Source organism: Opisthorchis viverrini (assembly GCF_000715545.1).
Source record: "Opisthorchis viverrini unplaced genomic scaffold opera_v5_90, whole genome shotgun sequence".
Taxonomy (NCBI): domain Eukaryota; kingdom Metazoa; phylum Platyhelminthes; class Trematoda; order Opisthorchiida; family Opisthorchiidae; genus Opisthorchis; species Opisthorchis viverrini.
Genome location: NW_008751743.1, coordinates 1,082,502 through 1,098,387, shown reverse-complemented (window position 1 = coordinate 1,098,387; position 15,886 = coordinate 1,082,502). Strand labels below are relative to the sequence as shown.

General features: G+C 40.6%; 1 protein-coding gene across 1 annotated transcript in view; it reads left to right on the top strand.

Moving 5' to 3' along the window:
- Positions 1 to 15,665, top strand: part of T265_04942 (hypothetical protein) — a gene marked incomplete at both ends in the record, with an annotated part of 46,161 nt that extends 30,496 nt beyond the window's left edge. The window contains one exon of the mRNA XM_009169810.1: positions 14,919 to 15,665. Coding sequence (XP_009168074.1) covers positions 14,919 to 15,173 — 255 coding nt within the window. The remainder of the gene's footprint in view (positions 1 to 14,918) is intronic.
- Positions 15,666 to 15,886: the final 221 nt, after the last annotated feature.

Sequence of the window (15,886 nt, the reverse complement as noted above, 5' to 3'; positions counted from 1 at the left end):
ATATAATAGTTTAGCCTCAAAGAACGCACAAGAAAATGAATACAGTTCCCTCATTAAAAGGCTATTTGTATAAAATACAAATCAACAGAAAAGTAAATTAATGACTGGAAACAATTCCGCCAGATATAGCTCCAACTAATTTGTCGCCTTTTTAAAAACAAAAGGTTTAGCATTTGTGTAAGAGTCCATTAGATTGGGCAGCCGGCTGTCTGACGTTGGCATTCTACCAGACATGTTCAGGAGCGTCTGACATTTTGGGACAGTGTATTTTTGCTTACTCATCTGCCGATACCACTAAAGTGGCTTCCCCCAAAATATATTTTCCGAAACCATGGATGTTCTCGATGACAGCTGTCAAAAGAATTGTTATTTTATGCTTGTAACCGTGGCGCACCGATATTCACTGGGTCCGACTGCAGCCAGACGCATTCCAAGTTATAACCCAAGAGGTGCTCCCTATATACACCGAATCAATATTCTATTGTGTAGAACGTTTGTTGTCATTCGGCGCTTGAAATTAGATTTAAATGTTCAGGTTTTCGCGTCTTTGAGGTACTAGTCCACTGAAATAGCAAGAACCCCGTTGGTTTACGCCAACAGAATGCAGGGCAAGTCACGTTGTTTGCAGATAAGCAACAAAAACCATTGAGGTTAATCCTAACGGAGTGCAAGAAAGAAAAGTTTGGAATGAATGACAACGGAAATCACAGGGTCCAAGGGTAACTCATCAAAATTTTTGAAGCACTGGCTTCCAAGTTTTCCTACCACTTCGGGGTTTTAATATGCAGCTCATCTAGTATACATATCTTTTCACCTATAAAAGGGGCGTATGTACCTTATATGCTTTTGATATCCTTAACGTTTGAACAGCAGTGTGTTCTGCTTAACACTAAAATATTTAACCCCGAAAATTAGGTTGCAGCTAACGGCACGTTTCGTAATCGTTTTTAAAACTTTTTTCGGCAACGGGATTGGTCGTATATTTCATTTCAAAAGTAGGCAAATAAATACTCTACTCCAAAGTGTTGGAAACAAGAAAGATTATCACCCGATTTCTCTGAAGCAATTTCTGTATCGGGACTTCCAAAGACTTACACCTCTCCTCCTTACACCCCTCGATGAATTCTGTAAGATTGGGTTGTTGGTGTTTACTTTATTTTGGTATATGATACAACGTATTTGAAGTATAGTATGAGCAAAACAGTATTTCGATATTTTATAATTCCTTGAATTTCTAAGGGCGGTTTAAAGCCCCACTTATATAGCGTAATCACCACAAGTTGAGGAAGATTTGGCTTGGAAACATACGGAGTAACCTGAAGTTGACATAGTTTGTTGCTTTTGGTAAACGTCGGATAAATTCTGTTCCCGCTGATTTGAATTGAATAAGATATCTAGTTTATCTGTGGAGGAATGCCCAAATTTCAGAAGTATGCTCACCTAATATTCGATGGCATATAATGATAAAAAGTCGAGCTCCTTTAAGTAGCTCCGAAACCTATATAGAAGTATAATATTGTAGCCCGCTCTATCGAAGCGGTGTATCACCCCTGAAGAATGCTTTTGCGTTCACGGATAATACTCTTTCAACAGATATCAGGTACCCTATATGCGTTTTCTCTCCAGAGATCCGTTAGCCGTGCTCCTCACAGAGAACGTGCCTGTGGTTACTCCATTTTTTCATGTGCCTGTGTGCCAGGATTAATGACAATCGAAAAGTTGACATATTTTTAGACGCAAAAAACGGTTTTTATATGTTTAATATAGAGTGTAGTAACTAGGAGCTTTATACATAGCTTTTAGGAACACCCACATCTCACAATGGCGGTGGTATTTATGATGCAAGGAATTCCTCGAAAGCGGTTGGCTCATACTATGCGAAGCGGAAAATAGTTTACACCTCAGCATTCCACATTTGCTTACATTATTCACTTTTAATTGGGTATTTATAGGTCATGTAATTTTCGGACTTGCGGTGTAACCTTCAAATTTTAGTTGCGTTTGAAATTGTTTTCTCCAAACATTTCGTAGCACTGTCCAATAAACAGGTGAAGTTTGTGACGCAAGCAATATTTTTCGTAGGAAATTGAAAACATGTTAGAAAACAAAATGTGATCTGGTAAACCTTAGAGCTGTAAGTGCGAATACACATCTTCAAACAGACTCAAACCGCCGGACGCCCGCATGCATTACATTTGCTCGTCTCTGCTTGTGTATCATGTGTGCTTGAGTTTTTATTCAAGTTAATCTGAATCCTCGTTTTTTACACTCCAACTGAGTTCAGTGTCCTTTTAGCACCTTTTGGTATCACCCGAATTCTCCGGAAGAGAATATACTGCTTGCACGGTTAAGATCCAGGAAATTTTAACGTCGCTCGTGCACCCTCGTCCATGGTTACTTAGCTATTCAAAATGCGAGATTGTGACATTTTCTGCTCCATTGTCCGTTTGTCTGAACCATGTACGCATTGGGGCTTACTCCGTAATCAGTAAACCTTGTATGGGCTGCCCAGTTATTCGCGTGTGATTAGAGAGACATACGGAAAGCATGTACTGAACCCATGAATGTCCCTTTCGTGAGTGGGTTTCAATCGTAAAGCTTGCTTGTTGGATTCCCTTCTACAGCTTGGCAATGGATGAATAAAAAAAGATTGGCTCATAAAGTTGTTTCAACTCGAAACCTGACTGGTATCTCATACGGATATTATTGTCAACATGATATAGTACGATAGCATCCCACATAGATGATTGTTGCATCAATACGACAGTGTACCATCAACACGTGACACTGTCACAGATGAAAGAAAGCTAACTGGGGGCAGTGTTTTTTTGTTTTTTTTTCAGAAATGGGCTAAGAAAAGATTTGTTGGCGAATAAAAATGACTTTACAGTAGAAAGGACACAATAAAACTCCGCCAAGTAAGGCCTCCAAAATTGCAACAGCCGAAATACATGTGACCAGGGACTTACATTATAGCTTTTACTGTGAAATAGCCTTCCCTTCCTTCTGCTCCCCTAAGGATTACTGTAATGAACTGAAGCGTATTTTATTTGGCACCTGCCGGACTAAGGAGTTATAAAAAAGGCTGGGTAATTAATCTCGGCCTTACAGGCTAACAAAAGAGCCTAATGTTGATTCGGGAGGAAGCTTCAGGAGATAATTTTTTCCGGCTAGGTACGTGAAGCAAGATGAATTCAATCTCCTTGCCGTGGATAAATACAAAAACTACTTCGCGCTACTTCTTCAACGTTTGGTTTGGTGTATTACTCTAACACTTGCTGTTAATTTTTGGAACACATTGCATCGGTTTCCACTAGTGGACTAGCATGAAATGAATGCGAAAATAGCGACCCATCCGTTTCGGTCTGCCACATTCGCGGTGGCCTTGATGCTGAGAAGGAGCCGAAAAGGTTTTGTTATTCTCAATGAAACGGAATACTTATCCAACATAGCATGTTTAACTCGTCTGTGCTGCAAAAAACGTTACTCGGTACAATTCTTCGGTTTTTGGAAAACAGCTTTGATGGAATGGGAGCTTAAGAAGCCCAGCAGAGCAGGACGAGGAATGTCCTAAGGTTAGCCGTCTCGACTTTGCCCTCTCTGTACCACAAAATGAAGTTGTCATGTGATGAACGTTGCTTACTCATGCGGTAACGACAAAATGTTCTAACCATTCCACAAATCAGGCCATCCCTATGTTTTGCTTGGCCCGAACAAGAGGAAAACATGTTTCTTTTTCGATGAATTTAAAACTTGTTGGGGTGGGACGTGCAACACGCCGAAAACAGACATCAAATCGATGTTATGCCTCGTTAGGTTGGTGTTCTTTGTGTCAAAATTTTGTGGCACTCTCTTTGAGACTGTTTTGCACTGAGTATCGATGCATTTCGTGGACAAGCTGCCAATGATTACGAGCCTCAGATGCTCGAAATGTCCTATGAAAGTGGATACTTGCATCAACAAAGGACCAGCGTTCTGTTACCAAAGGAGATATTTGCGTCTAGTGTGAGAACTTTGATCATTCTGACTTGTGAAAACCTTAACATAGCGTTTTGAAATGTGGTCACTGGTGGGGTGAGGGTGATCGCACTTTTACAAAGGGGCGAATTGGTTCAAGCGGAGTTCAAAATAACTGACCACGAAGGTGTACTGGGTCTTAGGCATGAATAACGTTTAAACGGGACACTGAAGTTGTTTCTAAAACCACAATTCATCATTTACACGGTCGTCACAGAAGCCCTTTCGTATCCTTAACGACAAACGTAAGAATTTTTTCTTGCTCTCCATTCGGTCTGCACTCTCAAGACTATCTCAAATCAGTATATATATGTATATATATGTATATATACCCTGCAACCATAGTAAACCACAATTCATCATTTACACGGTCGTCACAGAAGCCCTTTCGTATCCTTAACGACAAACGTAAGAATTTTTTCTTGCTCTCCATTCGGTCTGCACTCTCAAGACTATCTCAAATCAGTATATATATGTATATATATGTATATATACCCTGATGACAACCATAGTAGCCATGCCTAGGTGGCGTGTGTAAAAACGATTATAAGTTGGGAGAGATTTTTATTTGACCGAGTTGTCCGGCGCAGTGTAGAGTGGATTATGCTCGTTTTTGTGACATACGCTTGGTGTGAATTTCTTACGCTTACATGCTGACTACAGTGGTTGAACCGCCAAAAGTAATTTTTCACTGCTTATTGAAGAGACGCAAAGGAATTTTTCGTTTCTTTCGATTACTCGGTATGCCAAAATGTAGATTTGTTTGCTTCTGATTTAGGGTGTCTCATGCATTCAACCAGATTACACAAGAAGGTTTGTACTTTGTTCTCGCACCTGAGGATAGAACGGCATTTCGATAAGGCCCCTGAAGTTGATTAAACACACAATAAGGAAGGATTCAGCAGTCTTTTCGACTTAACGAACCGACCCAGTTTCCGGTTGATACCAAAACTCACCCTCTAACCAAGTATCTAAATTTGGTACGGCATTGCTGTGTTGGAAAGAACTGAGATGTTGGATTGAAGCACTATGTGTCAGTCTTCCTCCAGACTTATTATACGGGTACTGATGATTACATTCATGTAAAGTCTGTCACAGGTTGGGCGACCAGACGGGAAATCCGTGTCGTCTTACTACATTCGCCTCTTTTTTATTGCAAACGGTGACAATAACATCAGCCGCTGTTGGGACTGCTTTCCTCTGAGTCACAAAATTTCAACTTCCAATAACGCGTAGCTTTTATTATAATTCATAAAAATAAAAATACTAATCAAGTCAATAAGTGTAACTGGTAGTGTTATCTGCAAAGAAACCAATGGCTTCTTTACCAGTAGATTTGAAAGCAAAATTTCCTAATATCTGTCCTGGCAAAGCACTGACTTGTTACAGATACCTTGGCCTTAAGATCAGACCTTGTGTCTATGCATTAGTCAGTCAGATAAGATGCCGACTCAAGTGACCTATTCCACATAAACAGGCTGCGGACATATGCATGATAGTTTATGTTCAATGTTGAACAATATAACACAAGATAAGCGATAGTGCTTGGTGCCTATGACCAAGCAAACTTCAATCGTGCTACACCACCGGGAAGTCCTTCTCCGATGTAAAGTTTACACCTTAAATTGGAAATCCACTCATTTTCTTTCATTCTTTGCTGAGTCAACTACTGCTGTCATTAATAATACCTGCCTTTTTTACCAGAAGGATCAAACGGAATTCCCATGATCCAAGAAACAAGCTTGAGAATTACGGTAATGGAACAACCACTGAAATACCAACATACGTTTCATGTCAAAATGAAACAACTTTAAAAAATCTAGGAGTAGGGTATTACTTATTACTTACTTATTAATCTTACTTATGTTTATAGCCACACCACTCTCGTTTGAACGACCGTGTTCATGTTCTGTCGTAATTATTTCGGTGAGTCCACATTAAAGGGAAGCACTGGACTCGAGTTTCGCTCTTATTAGAGCTCATCAGCAGTGCATATCCAATGGCCGTACCTACTTACTTACTTACTTATTAATCACTGCCTCGAAACCTTATCGAATTCTGGGTGTCTTACAGTGTAACAGAAGTGTAAACGTCTCATTGGTTCTATTGAAATTGAGCGCTAGATGGTTGACGGGTGATGTGCCAGTTTTCACAGCATTGAGCTTGCCAAATTATCTGAATCCTTTTTATTCTCCTTGTGTGCAGGGGTTCTGGCTGTTCTGAAACGGCGGTGTTACCACAGATTACCTTGAGGAAACAGGCAGCACCAAAATAGCTATGCCAAATACGGTCAAAACAAACGAACATAGTCATTTTTCAACTGTATTTTTTGCGTTAAAACCAACACAAAATCTTCGGTTTGTCGTTTCGCGCAAAATGACGATAGACTTCCGAATCATGTTTGAAAATGACTTTCGATCCCAAAGTGCATGCTGGTGAATGCAGTCGAACTCCGGATCATGTGCTTTAACTCTGGTGCATCAAAGTAGTTGAAATGTAAAACAGAAAAGATTAGTTTCAAGTTTACTGGGATTTCTACGGAAATAATTATTCATTTATTTATTCATGTATATCTCGTAACCCATAAAATGGACAGAGTTTCAGAACAGTAAGGTACTAGGAGATACAAAACGGTATGTTGACCATAGAAGAACAGTCGGAATAAACATTGGTAAAATTGATTGTTATCAGTGTGAAAAGAAGCCAAACCGTCCTAGTTAATTTAAGATCTCTCCATGGTTCTTATTTTTCAACACTATTTTTGACGTAATGTGCCCCATAATCTCACAAGTCTATCCTAATAAAATTTATCATTTAGCAACAGTGATTCGAGAATTGATAGATGCATTCAGTGGTGCTAAATCCCACTCACCAAATCACATGACCAATTTTTACTGAAAACAAAAGTAAATGTATCAGACCTAGTTTTCCTATGGACGGTGATGAAAGCAGCTAAACTAGGATCGGTGTTTAACTACTGGCGTCTACATTGGGTGGAAGGCCACAGCATTACAAAAAAGGAATATGGTTTAGTTTCATTGACAATTACATTTATTAAAAACAAACAACACTAAACATCTCTCTTATGCGAACTATCCTCTCAATGTGGCAATATGTGAAGTTATGGTAAATTCCTGCAATCACGTAAATCGTCTTGATTTCTCGATGATATCAGAAAATAAGTGTTACTGATGAGTTTCATTCGGGCTCAAATCCCTTACTATTCCTATGAAAGAACGATACCACGATATATTCGTTGGTAATAATGGTGTGTGAAAAATAGTAATGAAAGCTAAACAGAAACAAAAGTCATCGGGTGCCACCAGCACGTGGTAAGTGACCCGACCTTTGAATAATCAGCGGTCGCCCCCGGACAACCACACAAAAACAAACACCTTCAAAACGACCTGGCGTCAATGCACTAAAGACTAACATTGGCAACCAAATCGCCAAGTTAGGTGAAAAGAACAACAGACATTTTGGCAGAACAGTTGTACATTTTCTAACTGTGTTTTTGAGAAGTATATTTGTGTGGTATTCAGCCTCAGCTTATCAAGTTTGATCCAAATCTGTCTGGTTGTTTATGGTTTATTACATATTTTAACCATTTATTCATGAATGGTATAGCATCCGACTTTGAACTGCCGTTCCCTTCTGCCAGCTTAACTTTGATGAACCAAGGATATTTACGTGAAATGTCGTACTAAATGAATGCAATGTTAGCTAACTGTTATCTGTAACACAAAGGGTTTTCCGAAATTTAATGTGGATGCGTTTGCTGTTTGCTAATCATGTGACCACAAGTCCGATTGTCGAGCTTGGCATTTGGCTTGCAAATATTTCGCCGCAATTCTGAAGAGTCAGACATTCCCATCGCGTGAATATGGGAAAGGTGGCAAAATATTCCCAACCAGGTTTTCGAGCTCGGCGAAAAGTTCAACGGCCACGTGGTAAACCACCTCTAAGAATGTCTGTAATATTTCGTCCTCTTTGGACGGCAATAGCGAGTGATTCGAACCAGAAGAGGTTTCCCCGATACACGTGACATGTAACATCAACAAAAATGAAACAGCTCAATGGTGTTTGCCTGTGTTGTGGGTATGCAACACACTCCTTAATTAATACGCCAAAGGGAGAGGTGGGTATCCTTATCATTTTCATTGAATTCTGGTTGAAAAGTCCATAAGAACTTCCGATGTGGTGTTTTGCGGGATGTGTATTGTTCATATTCACACCACTTTCGTTTGAACGGTCGTCGTCCTGTTCTCGCGTTATTATAATGATAAGTTCACACCAAAGGGAAACACTGGTCCCGAGTTTTGCTCTTATTAGCAGCAATGCATATCTAACGGCCATGCCGAGATTTGAACCCCGGACACTGACATGCGGTTTTGCGGGATGTGTATTGTTCATATTCACACCACTTTCGTTTGAACGGTCGTCGTCCTGTTCTCGCGTTATTATAATGATAAGTTCACACCAAAGGGAAACACTGGTCCCGAGTTTTGCTCTTATTAGCAGCAATGCATATCTAACGGCCATGCCGAGATTTGAACCCCGGACATCTGACATGCGATGCGAGCGTGTTCAAGCTTGAGCGACGTAAGTGATGTACCTGACACATCGAAAAACGACCCAGTAACTGTCCTGTTTGGTCGATTGATCCGCCAATCAAGAGTTCTCACTCAGGTAACGTCACAGGCGCTTGAAACCCACTAAGCAACCCCTGAGTTTCTTTTGTGAGATTTTGAGGAATATGTGTTGTTCATATTCATTTTCCGTGTTCTTAGAAGAATAATTGCTGAATGGCTCAAAAATATAAATATCACCGAAATGACCAGCTGAAAGATAATCACTAATGATCAGCGGTGGATAGATAGGGACTTTTCATATGCACTCTTCCCGGTGCTCAACCGTTTGTTTACTTTGGAAATATTAAGTTTGCAGCTCACGAATTGCATTGATGCTAGGTGGACAAAAGTCAAAGCACTCCTATTCTTAAACAACATCTTGTTGCTTGATGACAATGAACTTAAGCTCGCGCCACGGAGTGAACTGTTGGTATGATCCACGTTCTTCGGAGCGGAAATCCGTAAAATTCATACGGCTTGACTGTCAGGGAATTCGAGCATCGACGAGGTCGGAGGGAACGGTTTTTGCTAGATTTCGGGTTAATCCCTTGGGGGTGAGTTTCCGCCGGAGCATCAGAAGGCAGATTGGTGTGAGTGGTTAGCTACATTTGAATTTAATGAGGGACCCTCGTGCGTCATACTGTTTCAAATCTAATCCAAAGAGCTCCTTATTAGTCAGCGAAAATTAGAAAGAGATTTTGAACCAGGACTGTCAGCTGATTTTCAAATACGCCACCGAAACCATTAAATACACTGGTTTTGACTTAGGACTTAGCTGGTCCTAAGTTGTCGAGTGAGTTCGTAAACCCCTGGTGATTACCACATGCCCTTGTTGACTTAATATTTTCGTACGTAAAGTGAACGAATATTTATGACTCATATGGCAACTACGTTAAAAACATTGGCCGGCTACAATAAGCAATTTTTTAGCCTCCTATTGACTGCATGCCGAATTTCGGGGACCTCATTTTTACGCCACAAAGATGCTCTCGCGCAGATGTATTAATAGCAATAGGTCGGTTGAGATAAGCTTTTACAAAAAAGCGAACACAAAATAAACTAGTCCTTTCAAAGTTGGAACCATAACTGACCACCTAACATATTGTTTCACTTTAAATGTAGGTGGTTAACACCGCTCACTGCGGTTAGGAATTTGGTCTGTGGCTGTATAGATACTGGTTAAATATCGTGCATGCCGGGAATCGACCGTTTTGACCAGAACGTCCGCGATGTGGAGCAAATTCAGTATTCAGCATAGTAATTTCAGGCCACCAAAGCTTAGTAAAACCTCTGGACGCATTGGGAAGTACAAAATATGAATAACGTGACATTTTGATGTTAACCACGAACACCTCCGTCAAGGTAAAAGGAGGAACGACCTTTGTAAACCTAATAAGGAGCGAATGGCACAAACAACCATGGACAAAGAAGGCAAAACATACAAATGTGAAGTTAATTCACTGAAAAACAAATTCTGGTCTAAATATTTCAGAAAAAAGATGGTAAAAAACAAAATCACAGCTAATACATCATGCATCTCTTAAAACAGCATCTGTAATCGATCACAAATGCGGCCTTGAGGAAATGACTGGAGTGCTTGCGCACACTGGGAAGAACTTAACTGTGGTTTTTGAGTTCTTGTTAATTTTGATCACTTTTGTTGTTGAGAAGGTCAATCCCGGCGATCGAGGCCTCCATACTTCACATTGTGCCTTTCCGCCGATAATCAACCATATCAAAAGAAAATCCATTCAGCCCCATTCGTACTGAGTACAGTGTGGACATGCTGAAACCGGCCATGCTCTTCGTACAGAACTTTCAAGTTTGGTGGTGTGTTCCGAAATGCTTCGTGCATCGTAATGGCAATTAACCCGTTAGAGCACCTGGGTGTGGGAAAGTTCGCAACTATGCGGCTAAGAAGCCGACATGAAATACTGACATCATTTTTACAGTATAAGGTCGGACAGTAAGCCTACCTCCTAAAAAGCTCCACAAAACTAATGATCTTGGGAAACTGAAGCCCCGGCAAAACAACAGCACTTTATTTGCCGACTACTAACTTGTACCAAGTTGTAGAAGTTGATAGTTGCAGGCTGTTTTGCAGTGGATCTATCCAAAATCTTTGTAGGTTTGTTAATAAATATAACTGGTAAGTGCCGCATTTTACTTGACGATATACTTGTCTGATTTGTTTTTTTGCACGCGGCTGCCTAAAACAGAAAAATCTCTTCCTTTGATATTGAGGGAAGGCTCCTTTCAGCAGTCTTTGGATTCTTGACCAAGGCATCTACTAGACGCCCTTTAAGGCTGGAATGGTGACACTCATATTGTCTGACGTCGTAAGAATATACTGTTGCTTCAATAAAGCATGCAAATGTGCGGCCGATCACCATATAATTTCTTTAAATTTACTCTTGATACCACTATACTGAACAGTGTAATTCGGCCTAATGAAGCATAGGATATACATCCTGTCTCAAGAATACAACGTTCCGCGTTGTAACAGACAAGGAGGAATTTTGGGGGACCGATCAGCGGACTAGTTGTTGAGTTAAAGGTGTCTTCACCTAATACGAACCAGCAGAATTTGCGTATCAGTCCTCTAAACGAGGATGAAGTTTTCCAAACCTCAGTTCTAAGTTCATATGTTGTCTAGTCAGGTACAGTCCGGAACAAAAACGGTCAGTTGTCGACCGTAATGACCTACCTGTATATCCAGCTAAAGCATGTGTCACATGTGTGTGCAAACATCTAGAAGGACATGTCGGGGTGGGTGGGGGGAAGGTTGAATGTCGTCGGCTGCACAAATCAATAGAGTGCTAACAGACGCGCAGCTATTTGCCTAAAACAAAATACTTGTTGAACTATTTTATTGTTTCACCTCACTAAAATTGTTTTAAGTGCCGACTTTTTTGACATGCCAGTCATAAACCGTCGATGTAGCAGTAAATTTACTGAATGTTTGTGTCCGTGGAGAGATATTCGACTGTGTCTGTGCATTGTCAAAAATCGCATTCGTTGTCCGCTTGAGTATCATATGTCATTTTTTTCTTTGGTGAAGACCAAACCGTGCATGCACACGAGAGTGGAACCGATTCACGAATATATAATCCAGTTCCTAATTATTACTGAATACGGACTGACAAACCAACCCTTTAGGAAAGAAAATGAAATAGTCTAGGTACTTTAAATGTCTGAAGAAGGGGTCGTTGTGATTTTCAAAATTAAATTTCGTAAAAATGGTGCACTTCGATACGTTCGGTAAAATAAATTTCATTTCAGGGAAACCAAGAGACCAAGAATTTTTTTGGAAAAAAGATACTCAACCAAGAAAACGATCTCAGTTAGTTGGATGTTCATCGAGGCGGCCGAAAGGTCTAACAGATCCCTCCTTTTCATCACATGGAGGTGTATTCGGAGCCTAATAATGTGCTAGTTTCTATCAGTATTCGCTCCGTTCATGACTTGTCGTCGCAACGTCCAGTCCACTTATCAATAATTTGTTGATTCTTCAATTTATATGCCGTACGATGCAATTTTCCGGATATGGCTTCTATGGACCAAAATAAGGGCCACAACTGGTGTTTGAAATTTGTGACCGGGTTTATTTGACGGATAACAAAGAGATAGGCTGCACAATGTTTGCATGGAGTGGAACACCCCTCAAGTCCTGTTCACCTTGACATACAAGCGGAGTTTGCAGGCTGACGATGATCTTTTTGAGACTCACCGTTACACTGAAAACTCAACCTCAGAAACGTTCCCACATAAGGTACAGGGAAGTAGTGATTGAGCAAAGCAGAATTACTTTGTTGGCATACTGTTTTCGTCTTTCAAAGGCGTGATTCCGGAACTGCTCAACTTTTCCTCCAGAAAAGTGTCCGACGGAGCGAAATCAGGGACATAAATAAAACGGTCTGATAACTTTTTTGGGCAGAAAATTCGTAAAACATTGTTCTCGATTCTCTCTGCAAGACAACAACCAAAAAGCGCGGACTGTTTCCATCTCAAAAGCAGGGTACTCACGAAAATGCTTAGTAGGGTCCTCTGCATTATGAGGACGTATGTCGAATGCGGTTGCTTCTGATAACGTCCTTTCATTTTACAACATCGATCAAATGCACCAGAAACTCTGGGTACTGCAGGTGGTTTTACCAACCACTTTTTCGATAAGTTTTGAGTTGATATTTGAAATTCCGGAAAGCGAATCCGCAGTTTCTATTAGTTCCATGTAGAAGTGAGCGGGCCCCTTTTTTAGTCACAAACGCAATCACCTTTTGTGGTTTGAAACCCAGCCCCACATAACAGTGACTTCACATCAACGTCCTGAACGACTGAATATCGGTCGGCTTTCAATGTACGTTAATGTGTCCGGTAGAGAATTTGGTCATTCTGATAGAACTCGCAATATAAACCTTTTTTCTTTACGCACGGATAACAAGAGATGCCCGCATGTACTGAAAAGCTTCAGAAAGCAGTATTTACCTAACTAGCTCCGAGTTCTGCTGTGAATTTGACGAAAATACCGGTTATTTAGAGCTCTGTTTTAGTCTACAAAATGGCTCTACATGCCTTCAAATGACAAAGTGCATAATTTTCTATTAGTTCAGTTTTCTGAGTGTTTCCTAACCGTATCTTCAAGGAAATCTATTAGACACTCGGCTAGAGCTGTTACTTACCACCTAAAACAATTGAATACAAGACCAAGCACATTCTATCGGGTATTACGAAGCTTCTCAGGAGTATTCAGAAGTGAACACTGAAAACTGCAGAGGGAAATGCACTTAAGTTGATAGTCGTCATTTTTCGACGAGCGGCTCGAGAACATCTATGCGAATCGATAAATCACGTGCAAATTTTATTTGGAAACCATGGGAAAATGTTATTCAAAAAGGGAGCAAGGAAACCCATCTGGATGAATGGGTAACGAGGTAAGTTAGTGACATCAGGTAAACATATATGTGAAGCCTAGCGTTTAATCCGCCAGTTCAAGCTCAGAGGTAAATTGGGTTTCTTAGGAACATAGAGGTAAGAAATTTGCAGTCAGATTCCAGTCATTCGATAACAATTTGGATCGTACAAGCCGTGATCGTCTTGGAGGTATCCTGTATACGTGGTGTTTCAGATATGACGCAGTTTAAATTGAGCTAAGTTTCTTTCGACCAATAGGCAATGTAGTGAATTTCCGTATTCTGTCTTACAAACGCCTCGCCGTTAGACCAATGTATGATGCTCCGCACGAGCACCCAAATGAGTGCACACAGAAGCTCATGGTAGATGATGAAAATTTGTCCTTCAAACTAAAACTCAAGTACAGATTAGCTGCCACGAATGTCTTGTCAACCCAAATTTACGTTTTCTGACTACCAGTGCAGAAGCCGAGTCACCTTTGAATAGGAGCCTTATGAAGATGTTTTTTTACCCAACTGGAAAATATTTGGTTCTATGCTTTTCGGGCTGCATTCACATCTTTACCAGGCATATCCATTGTTAATTTGCTTTTTTCCTGGAAACCTTAAATCCTCTTATAAACTGTCGGAGAAGAATATAATTCTTGCTCTCTTAGTCAAATTCTAGCCCGATCTTAACTTAATTAGATGCTTAGTTGGACCGCCTTGTCGAAACCAATCAATTCTTTGATGAGCAGTACGCCTTCGACGACGTACACCAACTAACTCTTAACCGATTACTGATGATACGGTCCAGACTGTTATCAAGCCATTGCAGTCCAACCGCAAGAACCCAAACTTTGAGTCCAAAAGAAATTTCTGCGACCTATGAGCTTGTGCTAGATTGCGAAACATCCTGTTCTACGCATTTGTCCGACAGTGATGTCAGCCATATGGCCTCTCCACTCATGAGCCTCCAGAAGTTCCACTTCTTAGGGAAAATTTACCCCTGGTTTTCACATACGCTCTGCGCGTACATCTGTCTAGATGTATGGAGGTGATATAATTGCCTGGATGACAATCACAGGAATCAGGCATTACCTGTTGATTTCGTTCTTTACTTGGCTCCTATGCGAAGCTTCGATCGTCGGAATTTTAACCTTTCTGTGGTTTTAGTTAGTACACTACCTCATGATAGCCTTCACAAACTCGATGCATCTGAGATTGCAAGGATCTAATGACTCTTCATGAAAATTATTGTTTTCATTCTCTTTGTTGCACAAAAACCTTTCATCTAATTAAGTTTACATAAGGTAGTTTCTTGACACGTAGTTGTGTTTCGTATTAACCATATATTCCTTCCATCTAATATTTTGTTCAGGTTTGCAAAAACGATTCGAACCCAACAGATGACGATTTGCAAAAACGAAGAAGGCGCCACGAATATCCGTTCTACTACAAACGTTACAAGCGTGAAGGGCAATTACTAAGGCGACGTATACCACGTGAGGAACGTCGTTCACGACGTGTCAGGCGTCTGATTCGGAAGTTGAGTTTGACAGCTAATGGATACTACTGTGAATGGAGTCGACACGAATACGTGGTCAGTGACCAGTGCGCGTGTGGATGTGAATAAGGAACTTTGAAATCAAATAGGAAGTCTATAATAGTACGCCACTTGGTTATTCACAAATGAATGGAAAATCGAACTCAACAATTCTCCGGATGGTTGATCAACAGCCGCAGTTAATCGCTAAAAGTACTCTTCCAAGCAACATATTCATCTTACTTCACAGTGAATAAGTATAAATCATGCTTTTGAACTTAAACGTGTACACACGTGTATTCTACTCGAAAGTTTTGGATAGATTATGCCAGGCAATTCTATCCGCCCTTCCCATCTATCAGCATGGAAACTCCTATTTTCATCCGCTTCCGCCCAGTCATGTCACCTCATCATTATCTTCGACCAATTCATTATTTCTAGGTCTTCTCACCCCACTGTTTATAACTTCGATAAATAAATTATCCAGCTATTTCTGAGCGACGGTACAGTCAGCGTTGCACTGCTTACCCTGTACTGCTTGCTTATTCACCGACATTTAGCACTGTGAATGACGAACCGCAATGATACAGGTTACTAAGGAAAACATAACATATTTTTAATCATGTATTTCCCAACGCGGACACAGCTGAAGGGTGTTTCAACTGCGGTTTGTAAGTCCTAGTTCTCTGCACTAGCTCATGTGGGGCAGCATCCCGGCGATAGGTTTTAATGCGTTGCGCTGGAGTTTGTAGGATGTCACTGAAAATCCCAACATTTTAATAACACCTCGTATATCAGATCTT